This window comes from Salvia hispanica, chromosome 1 (genome assembly GCF_023119035.1).
Source record: "Salvia hispanica cultivar TCC Black 2014 chromosome 1, UniMelb_Shisp_WGS_1.0, whole genome shotgun sequence".
Lineage (NCBI taxonomy): Eukaryota > Viridiplantae > Streptophyta > Magnoliopsida > Lamiales > Lamiaceae > Salvia > Salvia hispanica.
In genome coordinates this window covers 6,528,065-6,546,462 of record NC_062965.1, presented here as the reverse complement: position 1 = coordinate 6,546,462, position 18,398 = coordinate 6,528,065, and the positions used below count along the sequence as shown (strand labels likewise).

General features: G+C 37.8%; 2 protein-coding genes across 2 annotated transcripts; both read right to left on the bottom strand.

The window, feature by feature from the left end:
• Positions 1-6,056: 6,056 nt before the first annotated feature.
• Positions 6,057-7,821, bottom strand: LOC125210029 (noscapine synthase SDR1-like). Its single transcript, XM_048109609.1, has 5 exons — positions 7,654-7,821; positions 7,385-7,554; positions 7,095-7,295; positions 6,444-6,814; positions 6,057-6,369 (listed from the first exon to the last, which is right to left on the bottom strand). The coding sequence occupies exons 1-5, from the start codon at positions 7,757-7,759 to the stop codon at positions 6,234-6,236; spliced, it is 984 nt and encodes a 327-aa protein (XP_047965566.1). The 5' UTR covers positions 7,760-7,821; the 3' UTR covers positions 6,057-6,233.
• Positions 7,822-16,058: 8,237 nt separating this feature from the next.
• On the bottom strand, positions 16,059-17,682 carry LOC125200701 (hydroquinone glucosyltransferase-like). The gene has a single exon (XM_048098438.1). The coding sequence runs from the start codon at positions 17,617-17,619 to the stop codon at positions 16,198-16,200; it is 1,422 nt and encodes a 473-aa protein (XP_047954395.1). The 5' UTR covers positions 17,620-17,682; the 3' UTR covers positions 16,059-16,197.
• Positions 17,683-18,398: the final 716 nt, after the last annotated feature.

Genomic DNA, 18,398 nt, shown 5'->3' with positions numbered 1-18,398 from the left:
GAGTACATTTCTTAAAATTCGTGACTACACTAAATGTGACTCCTATAGTGGGATAGATGAATTCATGAAATTTATGATCTAATCACTACAAATTATGAATTCATGAATTTTACGATCTACTTTTAAGTTCATGAGAAATACCAAATTAGTACTCCCTCCGTCCCAAGGAAGATGACCACTTCCTTGGCAGCACGAGATTTTATGCAACTTTATTTTGTGTGTTAGATGAAGAGAGTAAAAGTAGAAGAAATGGAATAAAGTAGAGATAAAAGTGTTTTCAATTTTGGCAATGAGTCATCATGATTGGAACAAACCAAAAAGGAAAATGAGTCATCTTCAGTGAGATGAAATAAGTACAAAGTTTGAGATATTATGAACCAATAACATTTTTCAAAAACTTATTTATCATTTCTCGCATAAAATTTCTTTTTTTCAACAATATTCATTCTTGTTTCTTCTTCGTGTTATACGAAATGTGTGTAAGAGCATCCACGGTGGTGGACGAGCTCGCGGACGAGCGACCGGCGAGCCTCTCGTCCGTCGCGCTCGTCCACCATTAGGGGCGGCGAGCGGACGAGAGCTCGTTCGTAGTTTTTTGCGCTCGTCCACCGCTGTGGGTCCCCAACGAACGAGTGCACGAACGTCCGTGTTTTTTTTTTCAATACTCTATATATACGGCTCATTGCACTTCATTTTCATTTGCACCACTTGTTTTTACGAGTTTCTCTCTATCTCCCTCTACTTTCTATTCAAGATAAATGGAGCATGACAACGACTTTCCAGCCACGAGTGAATCCCAAACTTCGACGTTCCCCGTTGGAGTTGGAATGGGCGAAAACGCCTCCGGGATGGCCGACATGCATCCCCAAATGGCAGGGATGATGCCCCAAATGCAGGGGATGAGGCCCGGGTACTACAATATGTACCTGTGGGCCGGGATGGCAGGGATGATGCCCCAAATGGTGGGCATGAGTACAACTATGACAGGGACGAGCGGGGTGATGCCCCAGATGATGTCGCCAATGATGCCCCAAATGGCGGGCATGAGCGGGATGATACAGGGGCAGCCTGCCGCTGTGGGGGGTAGTAGAGTGGTGGTCCCTGAATCGCCCGGGGACAATGTCTATCGCCCTTCAATTGATTTTTTGACAGGTACATCCCAGATCTGTACTCCACTGGAGTCTTAGTTCACTTTTGTTGAGACTTTCTCACTAGAGGAGTTGGGTTTATCCCCGATTAGGGTGCCTCCCACTCAGAGTCATGTTGGGACTACCGCAGCGGAAGACACGGAAAACAAACAGGTCCTTAACAGATCTATTTAGGTGATTATGCATTCGATTCCAATTTCATACAATAAACATAGATCTATAGATCACACATCAAAGATTCACATAAACATGCATATTCGACGTGAATTAAATGTTACCTCATAATCCGACATCGGATTGACGTTGCTTGCTGCACCTCCGGGAGATCCCTAGTTTACCGACCATGTATCTTCTGATTTATTCCCTTGTCCTTGATAATTCATCCGTGTTGGCAGATCTTGAATAATCAACAATAGCTTTGGGAGATTTAGGAAGAACACTACACAAAACAATCTATCTCGATTTAATTCTATGGATTAGAATGAACAAGACAAGGCTAAACCAAAACCCTAGATCTCCTTGTTCTATGGCTCGAAAATCGAGGCAAGAGGGAGAGAGAGAGGCCGAGTGATCAGCGGCTAGGGTTAGGGTTTGAGTTGTGAATTGTGTCAATTGTATATTAGGGTTTCCACATTTCACCACTATTTATAAAAGACTTATTGGGCTAGAATAGGGATCCATGGAGTGAAATAGATGTTGGGCTCACCCATTAGATAAATATCTAATTAAATCAAATGACCCATGATTTAATATATTATCAAAGGAATATTATTTTGTTCCACTAAAGAATAATATTGCACTCTCATCTAAATCACCAAATTACAAGTAACTTGGGTTCATTTTATTTTATAATATTTTCCGCGTTTAAGATTATCTTGATCCGTCAATTTAATTCTTTTGTCTGCTTTGTGACTAGAATTAAATTAATTCTCCAAAGAGTTTTTCTAGTTTGAAACTTTATTTATTATTCGTGAAATAAATTCCAACTGCGCAGTTTTCTAAATAATAAATTCCTTTTTCAAACACCTCTTGGGGATCACCCCTTAGGGATTTAATCATACCACACTGGGCACGCGAATTGTATGAAATAATATTCTAATACCTTCATGTTATTCAATTACTACCATCCAAGATATCATGAACTTGAGTTAAATACAAACTCTCACATATTGATAAGTCAAAGTGGCGTATGACTGAATAAACAATATTGATATTAATTCCATAGACTAGAAAATACTAAAATTTCTGAAATATATTCTTACAGTAGATAGCAATAAAGAATTCATTTCATATTAGATCCTTTCAGTGCTTTACCACACCGTTGTTACTAATCTCATCTTAGGTAAGAGAGAATTATCACAAACACCGCAACCGTACCAATAGGTAGCCAAAGCCTATCTAGGTTGTGAATACGTTTTTCTTCTTAGTAGATCTGGCCAAGTCCCCTACTGGAAAACTCATGAGGAGATTCATCGAATTTCCCTACTTGACCTTCTTAGTAAAAAGCCTTAGACTTGTTTATCATATTTCAATAATAAACTATTATATTATATTATTTATTCTCATAATTAGGTAAACAAGTGGACGTGGCGTTTCTCGTATACATGCACAAGCTGACTGTACAAAGGCATGTACGCTCGAAGCATCTTTTAGTATACAAACCCCAACAAGTCCACCGGCGGTAGGACGTCAGGGCAGGGGCCGCGGCAAAGGCAAGGGGTGGTAGGTGAGCCGTCAGGGGCGGGAGAGGGGGACGATGGGGAGGAGGAGGAACGGAGGACTGTATGGTCTGAGCCGGAATGCGTGGCTCTGTCCAAGGCATGTATCATTGTTTGCGATGATCCAATAGTGGCGACCAATTAAAGAATCGGCAAAATGCGGACACGCATCTCCGAAGCATACTGTGAGTTCAAACCGGTGGAGGGAAAGATTCACTCGTCTGAGGAGTGCCGGAAGAAATGGGATCGGATTAAGACCGCGGTCTCCCGATTTCCCGACATCTACGAGACCAATACCCGCATGATACCCAGCGGCCAGACGATGGAGGATGTGAAGACCTTGTCGATGCAGTAGTTCCCCGAGACCGAGACGCATGGCGCATTAAAATACTGGACGCGTATCTGGTGCTGATGGGATCGCCCAAGTTTCGTGCGGGTGTTGAAGCTGGCTGGCCGAAGCGGCAGAGGGTCAACACCGCCGGGGAGTACAAAAATTCAACACCGCCGGGGAGTACAAAAATTCAACACCGCCGGTTCCCACAACCTCCCCGACGATGCCTTAGAGGCTCTGACCCCTCCCTCGTTTTCCCGCCGCCATCGCCCGGTTGGGCCAAGACGGCAATGCGGATGTCTAGGGGAGGCGTCGGCAGGTCCCAGGAGGTCCAATCGGCAGCTCCTAGTGTCCAGCCGAGCCCTGAGCTCACCCAACTCGCGCGCATGCAACAGCAGAACATGATTGACGCCATACAAAAGTGGAGTATGATGACTGACCCCTTACACATGGAGATGCTTAAGGGGGCCATCGACAGTATGCGGCGCGAATTGGGCCTCCCACCCCTCGTCACTGGGGGAGCCTCTGGGGACTCCGATGCCGCCGGGTCTGGCCAAGGGGACGACGAGGTGTGAGAGGGGAGCCGCGGGTGTCGAAGCTATAGGATGATTTTTTTTTTCGTGAACTCTTTTTTTATTAATGTACTTTTTTTATTATGTATGTTTTTTTTTAATTTATATAAAATGGTTGCGTTTCCCCCGTATTCGTGTCGAAATTTAATTCCGTATTTGTGAATTTGTGAATTTGTAAAGACAAAGATATAATCGAGAATACATTAAAAAAATAAAAAGAATTAATCTAAAATTGAAACTTCTATAATAATTTTTTCACCCCCATATTGAAAATCCTGGATCCGCCATTGTCCACAAACAATACTTTAATTAATTTTTTTCTCTGTCTCTCTTACTTTATCAGTTTTGCATTAAAACTCGTGTTGAACCCAAAGTGCATATTCTTTTGGGACGAAGGGAGTACCAATTATTCCTTCCTCGTGAGATCGATATCTCTTGTACTACTTTGTCGTCGTTTACTTGTGGTTGAAGTGGTTATAGAGAATTTTAACTTGTTTTGTTGGATTTGTAGGAATAGCTGGGTATACAGAGATAAAGAACTTGATAGGCTAATACAATCCAACACAATGGAAAATATAAGAAGGAGAAATATAGGGAAACAAACTGATTAGACTGAACAAAAATGAACAAACTGATCAAGTTAAACTAAAACTAGAAACAAAACTTGAAGCGAGTCAAATTGATATAGCCGAGTCGGGGAGTCCTCTTTCCGCAAGACGAGATACACCCAAGTAGTTCCCTTTGTTGAAAATTAATTCTCCTATGAAATTGCAAAACGATTGCATCTGTTGAAGGAGTATATATTTTCAGTGATGAAATTATATAATAAGATGGTAAATGATTGGTTAAATAACAATTTGGTGTTATATAGTGAAAAATCCATCTTCGCCACTATTTCCAATTAAAAAATCTTGAAACATTTTCAAGATATAAATACACATAGAAGTCGGTTATCATAATCAACAGATGCGACAAACACGGATTTTGCATGTTTTTAAGACCTATAATTGGTTCGTTTTGAATGTCATGAAAATTATGTTCTTAAATTGCATATGTTATACATTTTGGTATTTTGACGTGTTTATTGAGAAATGATAGAAAAAAAGACTTAAAAAGGTGTAAAAAAGACTGCCTCAGTTCAAGCCAAGTTTCCTGGCAGTTTTAGTGTCCAATCAGTGATTAATACATACCATTCTCTTTCTCTTCGAAAGAGCTTCGCATGGATACCTTGAACGTCTAAATCAGAATTATGTGGAGAAAGTTATGACCATTCTACAAACATTGCACAGTGCAGTCAAAATTGACGGAAATTTTGGCGGAAATTCAAATATAAATTAAATTGTTGCACATATCTCTTCCATTTATAGGGTACGAAAATTATCAAAACTAAACCTTTTTTTCCAGCCTATAAATACCTAACCTAATTCATAATATTCATCTTAGTGCCTCCAATCCTTCTCCCTCTCTACGTCTTCTTCCATCTCATATTCCACATACAGTTCTTCCATTGGAGCGGAGCTATGCAGATCTAGACAAAAGAAGAATGAAGATTGAAGATTCAACCTTGAATTTTATCAATTTCTTTCAAGTCTCGTACTTTTATTTGCTATTTTTACTTATCTATGAGTAGTAAACATCATTTGTAGAATTTTTGGTAAAGATATTCAATTGTTTTTCCTTGTTAGCTCTTGTAATTATTTGATTAGCTACCTCTTGTATATATGTAAGAGTTAATTAGAAGTTTGTTTATCACTCACTCTAAAAGTGTATAAGGTAAAAAGTTTATGCTCATCTACCTTTCGTGACTAAAAAAAATATTCGAAAGATCTTTATTTTAGGTTATAATATTGAATATTTGGTGAGGGAGGAAATATTTATCTAAAAAGTGATTAAACCCAATCATATCAAATTTCTTTAGTTTTTCGTTTACTTTTTTTTTTTCCTTTTATACATGATGTTGGCGCTATTTGAATAATAATATGTTATTTTTATTATTGTTAAAACATATTGAAGTTGATTATACTTAATACTCATTCGTGCTATAAAAATAGACTAGCTTGTTTTATTAGTTTGGTAAGTTTCTTAAAATTGGAATAGTTCTGAATAAGGAAATTTTTGGATAATTGAACACTACGAAATAATGTAAACCACATCATCCCTAACATTATGAATTGAAGTTTTGTCAGCGGTAGAATAATGATAGGTTCATTTGTAACTATTTCACGTGTTACATAATGTATTATACTAAGTTACAAGAGCGATAAAGTCCAGATTAGTTGATGTAGAATAAGTTAAAAACCTCAAACTTATTAGGACGAAATCTAAATTACTGGCTATTACTGTCTGTAGCACTTTAATTACATGTCGACGCTACTATACAATCACATTGAACTAGCAATCATATGCTACAATTCGAACTTGATTCCAACATTTATATGAAGCTAACTTGAAATTGACTCAGATATTATATTGCACCCAATCTCTTGGCACAAGCAATGCTGTCATATATAATCTTATCAGCATCAAACTTGTACTCAAATCCCAAATCCTCCAACTTTCTCGAACCCCATTTAGTTTCTCTTTTTGTGTCTTCAATAAACCTAACAATAAAACCCAATCAAAAAAATCAAGACACAATAGTATTTTCATCTAATTTAAATAAAAAATCACTCACTCTGGGGGAATAGTTATGTCTGGGTAATGTTTCTGAATGAGAGATGCAATCTCTACTGATTTCAAGAAGTCACTAGCAACAAGAAATCTTCCATTCATCTCTGAAATTTCCATTGCAAAAATGTGTGCTTCAATCACATCTTGCACGTGCGCAATCGGAACCTTGGAATCCAAATCTTCCAATTCTCTCAAACCTTTGTACAATGCTTCATCCTTCAAGGCTTGTGCTATAAGCACATTCATGCTCCCTGGGAGGAAAGACTGGATCGTTTCGCCTCCCACGAGCGCACAAGCAAGGCTCACCACCTCGATTCCTTGCCCGTTGTACCTCAATACTTCTTTCTCCGCTAATGTCTTTGAGTTTATATAATCCTTCCCAAACACCAAAACAAAATAATTTCAATACTTCCCATGAAACATAATTTTTTACATATTAAAATTTATATCGTGTTAAAACTATTAAATCTTGTCCCGCATCGACTTGGTGATAATCCTAGCTCCTCTATATAAGTAAGGATAAATCTCCCCCTTATAAGGCCTTTTAAGGGATGAGTGACTCATTTCTAATATATTGTCCACTATTAAGACCATACAGTACTTAAGAATTGTAGAAAAAAATATAATGGATTGAAGATTAGTAATTTTTTCTTACAGAGAAAATTTGATAGGTGATATTGAGAGGACTCCAGCAGGTCTCGTCGAAGACATCCTTGTAGCCGGAGCCATCGTCTTTCAAGGGCGACGCCGCCATCACCGTGGCAGTGTAGATCAATTTCTTCACCGTTTTACATTTCATGCAGCTTTCAGCTATCAGTTTCACACCATCCACAGCTGCCTCACTAGTATTCTTGTACTAATTTCACATGTACAAACACACATCATTTTTAATAAATCATAATCCAAAGCATATTTTAATTAAAATCTTAATTGAATTTCACAAACCCGAGTATTGTTGTCGTAGTGCTGCAAAGGCGTGGCTAAGTGGAACACAAAAGCGCAACCTTGAACAGCGACTTCGAAATCGTTGGGATTATATATATCTGCTTCAAATAGATGCAATCTGGTTTGTGAATGAGCTAGCCCTTTTAGCAATCCCACCTTTGCATCATCACCTCCAAATCAATCAAACACATGCAATAAATAAGTATACATAAATAAAGATGAACAATATTCTTTCGATCAATTGAAGAGAGATTCTTTTAAAAAAATACTTAGACTTCGAAGAGTGGCATGAACTGTGTAACCCTTCTCTAAAAGATTCTTGATGAGAAAAGAAGCTAAATAGCCTGCACCGCCTGTCACGAGCACCTTCTCCATTTTCTGATCTATAGCAAAACAAACTAATGGAAATTATATTTGTAACTTTTTTTCCACTGTTTGTTTATTGTATGAATAGAACCACTAGCTCTTTTTTGTGTGGTATCTATTTATTTGATTATTTCTGGTTATTAATTTACATCTGACAAACCGATAGCAAATCGGTGACTTTTGCAAAGTTTTGGCCCTACCCCCCATTAATGCTCAAATGCTGACAATAGACATCAGGACTTTCTAAAATCTATAACATCTATATATCCATGAAAAAAAAAATATTGATTGTGATAGATTAGTCAATAAAAGTTGCTTCAATTGGCTCAATTAATACTCCCTCCGTTTCACAGTAATAGAGTCATTATTGACTCTTCTTCATGCAGCACATGAACCTCCCAAACCAGACTCTAGACTCTTTTTTTTTCAGCTCTCCATGCTAATGCATTTGTGATGTTAAATTGGTTTAAAGTGTTAGAATTTTTTGGGCTTTCACATGACTAATTTAATGTGTATGGCTATCTTTCAGTTACCCAATTAAAGTGATTCAATAAAGATTAAGTTTGGGCTTAAAGTGTATTTATTTGTTATGGAAATAAGTGTAGATACCATACAGTGATTTTCTATTTGATGAGGGACCGAATAGAAAATAAAGGGGTTTATATTTAATATAAATATAAGCTAGGGTTATGGTCCCCAGACGTCTTCGTTATGTATCAAGGTACGCTTCCGCTCTACAGTTTCTGCTACTTCTCCGTCGTTCTCGGTTAATCATAATAGATAGCTTTATATAATTGTTCACTCAATTATTCCAATAAGTGGTATCAGAGCCACTCTATTGATGATTCTCTGAGAATTAGAAAAGGAGAATTAAGGTTTTATATTTTCGTGTGTCTTTTGGATCAAGAATTCAAATTTCTTGATATTAGGGTTTGTGTTTAATTAATTTTGGTAACCACCGATGCACTTTTATATGAATAATGAATTGATTTGTTTAGTTATGTTGATTTCATGAGAAATTGATGTTTATGTACATATTGGTTAACTGACGTGGTGGATTCCAAGTTCTTATTATACTGGAATTGATTTGGCTGTCTGTGAAGAATTGGCCGTCGCCTATTTAGGATGAATTATTTGAGATTTGGTTTGTTTCCTTTTCACAATTCATGTTATTATGTATGCTCAAGGTAACTTTAGCAAGAATGAATTGCGTATGGATATATAATTATGCGCTAATATCGACCGTGAAAAGATTTGGTGAGTAAATCTTTTTCTTTTGACTTGCTATAAAGGAATTCTTAACATTTGTTTTGCTTTTGCGGTAAATCCTTATGCACGCATAATTTGGTTGATGTTTTTGGCAATCAGTTTTTTGATTCTATGTTTCGAAGTTGATTGCAAATATACAAATGTATGTACATATACACTTTGGACATGATCTTGAGGACTCATGATTATATGTGTTTGATTATGTATGATGTTAATTCTGCATATTGAGAATATAATTGTATTTTTTGTTAGGCGATTAATTTTTGTTCTCGCTTATTATGTGAATCCATAAAATTTAGGATTCGTGTTTTGTTGATTTGTTTAGTTGTTTTGATGTTGCTTGTGGTTATCTATGTTTGTTAATTTTGATCTTGGGAACATCAAAATTTGGATTTTGTCGATTTTAGTGAAAATCGAATTTAGAAAAATTATATGGAATCCCATTAGGAGTCAACAATTTGCGATTTGCTGGGGAGTTATAGGGCTAACCGTCGGGATTCAGCGACTTGCTGAGTTCGCGAGGTATGCGAACCCAGTGACTCGTTGGCTAGCCACTGTGTTCCGAAAAGTTATCAAAGACTTGCTTGCAAGCGTTTGTATTCAGTTTTAAAATTTAAATTCAAATTTTTTGGTGCATCTCATGTTCCTTTATTGATGTGTGTATTTTAATGCAGATATTAGTTGGCCCACAGGAATTAATATTTGACACGAGATACACACATATCTTTAGTGATAAATATGTGACAATTATTCAGTTTTCGTGTAAGTAATGTGTGATGCCCACAGGTGGACACTGCTTAACATGATCTTATTGTTAGTGTTTGATCACTGTAAAGAGGCTATCACTTACAAATTCACATTACTGTCAAAAGACTTATTGTGAATGTTGTGCTCGGTACCTCGATATGGTTTACTAATGTTCAAAATAGATTAGTCGAAATAAGACGTTGCAACAGTAACCTTTCTTGTCTAGACTTCTTTACTGCGAATGTTAGGACGGTAAGTGTGTGCGTATTTTTAATGCGGATATTAGTCGGCCCACAGGAAGATTAATATTTGGCACGAGATATGGGTTTTGTTCTCTATTCGATTGTGATGTCTGCTTTTGCAGTTTCTTCCAACATGAACAATATATTAGTGTTGAATGAGTCAAATTTTAAGGATTGCAAAGATTATATTTTGATTGCTCTGGGTTGCATGGATCTGGATTACGCACTAAGGATTGAGCAACCTACTTCTCCTACAGACGATAGTACTTCTTATCAAAGGAGAAACTACGAGAAGTATGAATACTCGAATCGTGTAAGTCTACTGATCATTAGATGTAGCAGCCTAGAAGCCTTTCGAGGCACTGCATCTAAGTATAGAACTAAGGCCGGTGAATACCTTGCCAAAAATTAAGGAATGTTTTGCGAAAAACATTAAGGCCGAGACAAGCATGCTTGATCTCAATAAAGTATAAGGGCAAGGGCAACATAAGGGAGCACATTATGAAAATGTTTCATGTTGCTTCACTTAAGCTTGAATTCTAAAAACCTGTTTGTGCATTTGGTGTTGCACATCTGGTCTGTATCTCAAGAAATAAAGTAAAGGGTATTAAAAAAAAGTGTGTGAGAATGCTGTTATGGATAAGGGTTCATTACAAAAGAAACAACATAAGGATAATGATAGTTGTTTTTTTTTGTGGTAATTGGATATAAAAAGAAGAATTGTGATAACTATCATGCATGGCATGCAAAGGAAGTTACAATTCTTGTTTTGGCTCTGTTCTGGAGTTAATTTGACTTTAGTCTCTAATGATACTTTGGTGGGTAGATTCTGATACTACTACTCACATAAGGTTATAAGGCTGTCTGAACTGCCGAAAGTCAATTGATGGTGAAAGATACATCTAAGTGTGATATGACAAATCGGTGGAAGTATAAGGCTATTGGGCATTATAGATTGATATTAAAGACTGGAATTTTACGGTTTTGAAGGATACCTTATTGTACTGTCTTTTAGACAAAATTTGGTTTCTATCTCTGCTGTGGACAAATTTGGTTTCTCTTGTTCATTCAGAAATAGTTAAGTTCTTCCTTCAAATAATTCTAGTATTGTGGACTGTTTCCTTAAGTGCATATAACAATCTTTGTATGCTCAATTATGTTACTTCATATTCAGAAGTTTTACATGTTGAATCAAAATGGACTAAGCAAATTAAATAATGAAAATTTGGTTAATTTACGACACAAGTGTTTTGGTTATATCTCAAAATAAAGGATTGTGAGACTTGTGTCAGATGTTATATTGAGTACACTTATCTTTTCAGAACTTAATTTGTGTGTTTAATGTATCGAATCAAAGCATACCAAACTTAAGAAATTAGGTGTCAGTAAAGATATACATTTTAGAATTAATATATACGGACATTTGTGGTTCATTCACTTCGGTTTCTTGGAATGATCAACAATATTTTATATCATTCATAAACGAATATTCTTGTTTTGGGCACCTACATTTAATCTATTTAAAGTCTGAGGCTTTAGACAAGTTCAAAATATTCAGGGTTGATGTTGAGCTCCAACTCAACAAAGGCATTAAGAAAGTCAAATCTGACCGTGGTGGCGAATACTACGACAGAAATAACTGCTCAGGTGAACAATGTCAAAGACCTTTTGCCTTCTATTTTGAAGAGTGTGGGATCGTCCTTTTGTACACCATACCGGGATCGCCTATCATGAGTGGTGTAGCTAAAAGACGAAATAAAACTCTTAAAGATATGTGAAGGAGTATGATTTATCATTCTTCCTTGTCGCATTCGCTTTAGGGAGAGACATTAAAGACTGTAGCATATATTCTGACTTTGGTCTTTCAGAAAAATTTAGGGGTTTTTTAACTTTATGATCCCACAAAAGGAACTAATTTTTGGGACGAGAAATATAGTATTCCTTGAGGATGTTGAGTTTGAGGGGAAGAATGTGTTAAGGAACATTACTTTTGAGGAGGAGTCTGTATAGACACCTACTACTGCTCTAACAATGATCAGGTATCAATTACTATCATTGAAGAAGAAGCATATTAAGAACCTCAAGATGATATTGTTGTAAACATTCAATCTCATGCGGATGATATCATTTAAAGTCAATCTCAACAACCTCAATTAAGACTCTTGTCAATGATGCCACAAATTTTATGAAGTAGTTCTTTCATTTGGATTCAGAAAGAATGCTATTGATGGTTGTGTGTATCACAAGTTCAGTGGGAGCAAATGCATCTTCTTTTGTATTTGGAATCGAAAGAAATAATTTTCGATAAGGATATGTTGCACTAACACCAAGAATTTTCTCTTGAAGAAATTTGAGATGAAAGAATCTTGGGGAAAACCTCTTTTGTATTTGGAATCGAAAGAAATAATTTTCCGATTGTCACAGAAGGGATATAGTGAAAAGGTGCCTAAAGTATTTGAGATGCATAATTGCAAGTAAAGAAATAACCCCTATGACTAAAGAAAGGAGACAAACCTAGTCTCATTCAGTGCCTCTAAGATAAATCTTGAGATTTAGAAAATGCAGTAAGGTCTCCATATGTCTTCGGTGATTGGGAGCCTAATGTGTGTTCAAGGGTCATTTAATTGTTTATATTTAGGCATTTTGATTCTGATTTTGTTAGATGCCAATACAGTAAAGAGATCCATTTTAGGTTACGTGTGTACATGTTGGCTGTAGAGCCATTTCGTGGAGAGAGTCTTGAGCAAACACTTGTAGCTACTTCTGCCATGACAACAGAATTCGTAACTTGTTTTGGGGCATCTAGTTAATGAATATGACTGTGAAATTTTGTCACTAGGCTGCATATTGTAAGGTATTGAAAGACCACTTAAGTTATGTTGTGACAATAACTCTGCAGTATTATATTCTAAAACAACAGGAGCTTCCTGGTTGTTAAATAAAGGGTTCGGAATGGACAAATACATATAGAGCATAAGGGATGGATTTGATGATTACAAATCCAATCATTAAAGGACTATCACCCAAGGTCTTTCATGGGCATGTAGCCCAAATGGGTGTTATGTTGTTTAAGGATACTTCCATTCAGTGGGAGTAGTTTTGGTTATTGCTCTATATTGTGTTTTGAACATGTAGTTATAAAACTCATGTTATTCTCTGCAGAAATAAAGTATTATGTTTTGTCCATTATTTTTGGTTTGATCTCACTTTGGGAGGACCAGTTGGAAATAGGCATGTATGATCACCTTGCATGAAATTTCCATGCTACACTCCATAATTGATCTTTTGTTGATTATATTTGCATATGTGATTATTGATGGGTTTAATCATGAAAAAATATGGTGACTGCCCCTTTAGTCCTATGTCGATATGGTTGATAATAAGATTGTTAGGAAATACACTATGTGATAGCATTTTTGAGCGCTCATTCGGTTTGTACACATTTATTTGGTGTCATGTGTTGCCCAAGTGGGAGATTGTTAGAATTTTTTGGGCTTCCACAGGACTAATTTAATGTGTATGGTTATCTTTCAGTTGCTCAATTAAAGTGATTCAATAAAGATTAAATTTGGGCTTAAAGTGTATTTATTTGTTATGGAAATAAGTGTAGATACCATAAAGTGATTTTCTATTTGATGAGGGACCGAATAGAAAATAAAGGGGTTTATATTTAATATAAATATAAGCTAGGGTTATGGTCCCCAGACGTCGGAGAAGAACGTTCGATATCTCTGTATTCTCTCGACAGACTATTGTGAAGGACGTCTCGATCGTTTGGAAGATTCATAGCCGCTGCAAAGCAATTCCGCCTTTCAATTCGTTATGTATCAAGACTATTGTGAAAGACGTCTCTGATCGTTTGGAAGATCTATAGCCGCTGCAAAGCAATTCCGCCTTTCAATTCTTTATGTATCAAGGTACGCTTCCGCTTTACAGTTTCTGCTACGTCTCCGTCGTTCTCGATTAATCATCATAGAGAGCTTTATATAATTGTTCACTCAATTATTCCAACATAAAGACCATTGTTGATTTGCAACAATTGATAGCAAAACACAAATCGCATTTATATTTGCCACTAGAGAGAAGGTCTTAGAGTAATCGACCCATACTTCTAATTATATTCCATTTCGCCACCAATCGTGCTTTGTATTTCTATTGAATCATCGGGCCTTCGTTTGACGGTGAAGACTCAATTGCAACCCACTAGCTTCTTTCCTTCTTGCAAGCTGCATAATGTGAATCTTAGGGATTCAGGACACATATATTTGCTCCGGACTTGCTCTTGTAAATATTTCAACAACCCAAATAAACCCAACAAGAAATAAAACAATAAAAAATGATGGCAAAGGAAGAAGATGAGGGTGTTATGATTTAGATGGATGCTTAGAACTTATGGACCTTCTACAAAACAATGAAGACAACCCAAGACAAATTTCACCAAAGCAAGAATCTAATGACTCCGCAAAACTAGCAACACAAGAACTAGTAAAACATACCTGAACATTCAACCTAAGCCCGGCAATAGATTGGATGCAACCACAAGGGATTTTGATAAATCTTCAAAAATGAAGATGAGTGCTCACAATGGAGTCTTTGTTCTTCAATAATGTTCAAAGTCTAATGACAAAAACCATAGACATGGATATTTAGCAAGAGGATAAAAGTGCTAAAAAAAAGGCAAAAGGTGATAAAAAAAAAAAGCGCAAGTCGCACAAAATGCCCGGTCGGGCATTTTTCCTCCTTAGAAATGCCCGGGTTGCGCATTTCTTTCTAGACTGCGCGATTTATGTAAAACGATCATAACTTCCTCATCTGGGCCTCAATTGAGGCTTGCAAGGTACTCACGCGAAGCTTTTTCGACGATGAAGATAATGGTGGTATGAGGAGAGCATCTGGACTTTATCTTCATAGGCAAATTCTGGTTTGAGTCAGACCTCCGAATCCGGCTTGGTTCCTCGCCATATCTCCACCTTCTTTTCGGACCCCAATCAACCCATGACCCTCAATGTCGTTGCATCCTATGATTGTGAATACCCAGATTCACGTCACTGCATTTCTCACATGTGTGGTTTCTGGCTAGTGTGTCCATCTCTTTTTACATTGCCTTTCTTCAGTGCTAGTGTGTCCATCTCTTTTTGCATTGCCTTTTCTTCAGTGTTTGTATTTCATTGGTTCTACTACAGTGTAGGGAATTCCTTCTTCGTAGCATAGTGTAGTTTCAAAAGCACGTGTCATCTAAGAAAGATGAATTTTCACACTATTAATCATGATCGAGTATCATGTCATTCTTCTACTTTTCTCTAGAGATGCTCGTGACACAACAAAAAAATTTCATCCCAGATATCCCATTGGACAAGAATTTTTATAATAAAATTTTGAACCCCCAAAAATTATCAAATGCATGAAATTGTATGTTCCCATGCGAGTTGTATATGATGTCGAATCCTACAAGGTAGTGATAGGCAAAAATTGAAAAATTAAAACTGGTATAATGCTATCTAATTTAAACAAATGACATTAATTTATGCGAGGATTCAACTTGTACATGATAACTAATCGTGCAAGAAAATTATGAGCTCTAATTAAATAAGTAAATCGAACTTGTTTCACGAAATGGGCCTCTCATTATCACAAAATAAAAAATATTGGAATTCTAAAAAAATGTTACTTTAACATCACTTTCCCCGACTAAAGAACCACCTTATCTAAATTTCATCACATAATTGATAGAAAAAGTGTTATTATTGCAAAAAAGGCCACCAACGTACTAATTTTTAATATGGGTGAGTCCCACTAGATAAGCATGATCTATCGAATTGGGCCCTCTCTTATTCGAAATGAGAGACTTATTTTATTTTATTTATTTCTAGATGTACCAATCTCACCTAACGTCACACATGGGATAGTCTACATTACATACTAATATTGCATTGAAATTAAACGCACGAATGTAGAAATTCTATTACAGAAGGCAACCACTACACAAGTGATATTTAATATAAAAGCCACCACAACCACACATGAAAATTCAATAATATCTGCCCCCTATCAACACAATTCTCTTATTATTAAAATGCATAGTAAAAAAAATGAGTTTTCTAGCCATGTATAGTACATACGCATAGTATTTTACATAAATTTACACAACTAGAAAACCAAAATTAAATACTCAGCCAACATATTTTGGAACTATATGGAAGCATTCCTCTTCAATTTTGCGACGAATTCATTCAAGAATTTCGTGGACGCACCATTTTCGCTAAGTGATTTCTCAGCCGCATCCTTGAGATCTCTCATTCGGCTCCTCATTCCTTTCCCTTCTTCTCCCTCCATCAAACCCTTGACGAGGTTCGTGATTTGAACCCTATCAACGATGCCGTCCTCCCTGGGACGCGCCCGCAGAGCCACCTTCGCGTCCTCCTGCACGATCACGGCATTCATCTTCTGTTCCGCGTACAATGGCCAGGCAATCATCGGCACGCCATTCGTGACGCTTTCCAGAACGGAATTCCACCCACAGTGCGTCAGGAAAGCCCCTGTCGATCCATGGGCCAGGATCTGGGCCTGGGGCGCCCAGAATGGGACCACCAGGCCCCGGCCCTTGGTCCGCTCAAGAAAGCCCTCTGGCAAATAAGCCAGAGGGTCCCCACTATTAGAGACATTAAAATAAGTGGCATTGGAAATTGTGTCATTAGGGAGCCTGAGCACCCATAAAAACTTCTGTTCGCTTATCTCTAGCCCTGATGCCAATTCAATGATCTGGTCATGGGAGAGGGTCCCGCCGCTCCCAAATGAGACGTAAATCACCGAGCTGCTCGGCTGGTCGTCGAGCCACGTCGCGCACGGGCTGGGGGCGTCGTTCTCGGGCTTCGAGCCCATCTTGATCAGCGGCCCAATCGGGTAGACCGGGGGCTTGCCCTGCTCGTGGCGGAGCAAGTACTCGATCGGGCCGGGCTCCAATTCTTGGAAGCTATTGAGCACGATTCCGTCGGCCAACCGGTACCTCTCCATGTGATGAATCACCCACTTGTAGGCCTCGTTGCTCCGGTCCTGCGCCGGCTCGAAAAGCTCGCCGCCGTGGAGCGGCGTGCAGCCGGGGAACTTGATCTTCTCCGGCAGGTCGCGGTACTCGACGGAGGTTTTGTTGTGGAGGTCGGGGAGGTTGAGGAACATGGAGAGGGCCATGGCGGTGGAGGGGTAGAAGATGTAGGAGGGGATTTGGAGGTCTCTGGCGGCGTCAAAAGCGTCGGTGCCGAAGAGGTCGACGACGAGGGCGGAGAGGTTGTGGGAGGAGTGGAGGGAGGAGAGGGAGCGGCGGATGTCGGGGAGGGAGCGGGAGATGGAGAGGGAGATGCGGGTCTCGATCTTGACGTCGGAGGGGAGGTCGGAGAAGGAGACGGGGGGGAGGAGGAGGAGGTCGATGGCGGAGGGGAGGGAGGAGAAGAAGGAGGATTGGGCGGAGGAGAGAGGGCCGTCGGTGGGGAGGATGAAGGTGGTGGTGACGCCGTGGAGGCGGTGGAGCTTCTTGGCGAATTCGCCTAAGGGGATGAGGTGGCCCATGCCCGGAGTTGGGATGACGGCGATGTGGGGAGGGGGAGGAGGGGAATCCATGGATTGGGTAATTATGGATGGACAACTTTTTTAGGTGGAATGATGATAAGTTGAAGAGGTGTTTGTTTATATAGAATGTTGGGGTTGGGGAGGGGGTGGGTTTAATTTCTTGGGGTATTTGTTAGGAATTTATAATAAATGCTAGTGTCATCGTGTATAAAAAATAAAATAAAATTTATTTTGATTCGTTAATTATGACTTGTCTTAAATAAATTATTATATAAATTTAACTTTAGTATCGTATTCTCTTGTAATATTTTATCATTTTTTTCCTTTAACTTCTGTTAATTTATCTATTAACTAAAGTGTGGAATCATTGCTAATTTATTTTTTTGGATGAAAGTATAATATCTTAGTTTAATTTAGTACTTCTATAATACAAATTACTTAAAGAAAGTAGTATAAGGTGGATCTTACTTTTATTTAATATTTTTATATAAAATATGAATGAAATATTTTATTTTTTTAATAAATGAGTTAATTGAATGTTGATTTCATTTATAAAATTATTAAAAAATTACTACTGTAATATAAGGCATTTAACAGAACATATTGTATTATATTCTAAAAATTAGAGAATAAATTTGTGAAGATGGTGGCGATTTGGATCAAATTATATAATGTGGTTGTTTTGGGAATTTGTAATAGGTTATGAGTTCAGTGGAAGATTTAGTTGCCCGTTGAGAATTGAAGTAATTGTTTTTAGAATGATGTATATGTATGTGATACAAAATTCTTATGTAAATGTGACGCAAGTAAAAGTCGAGGAAGATATAACA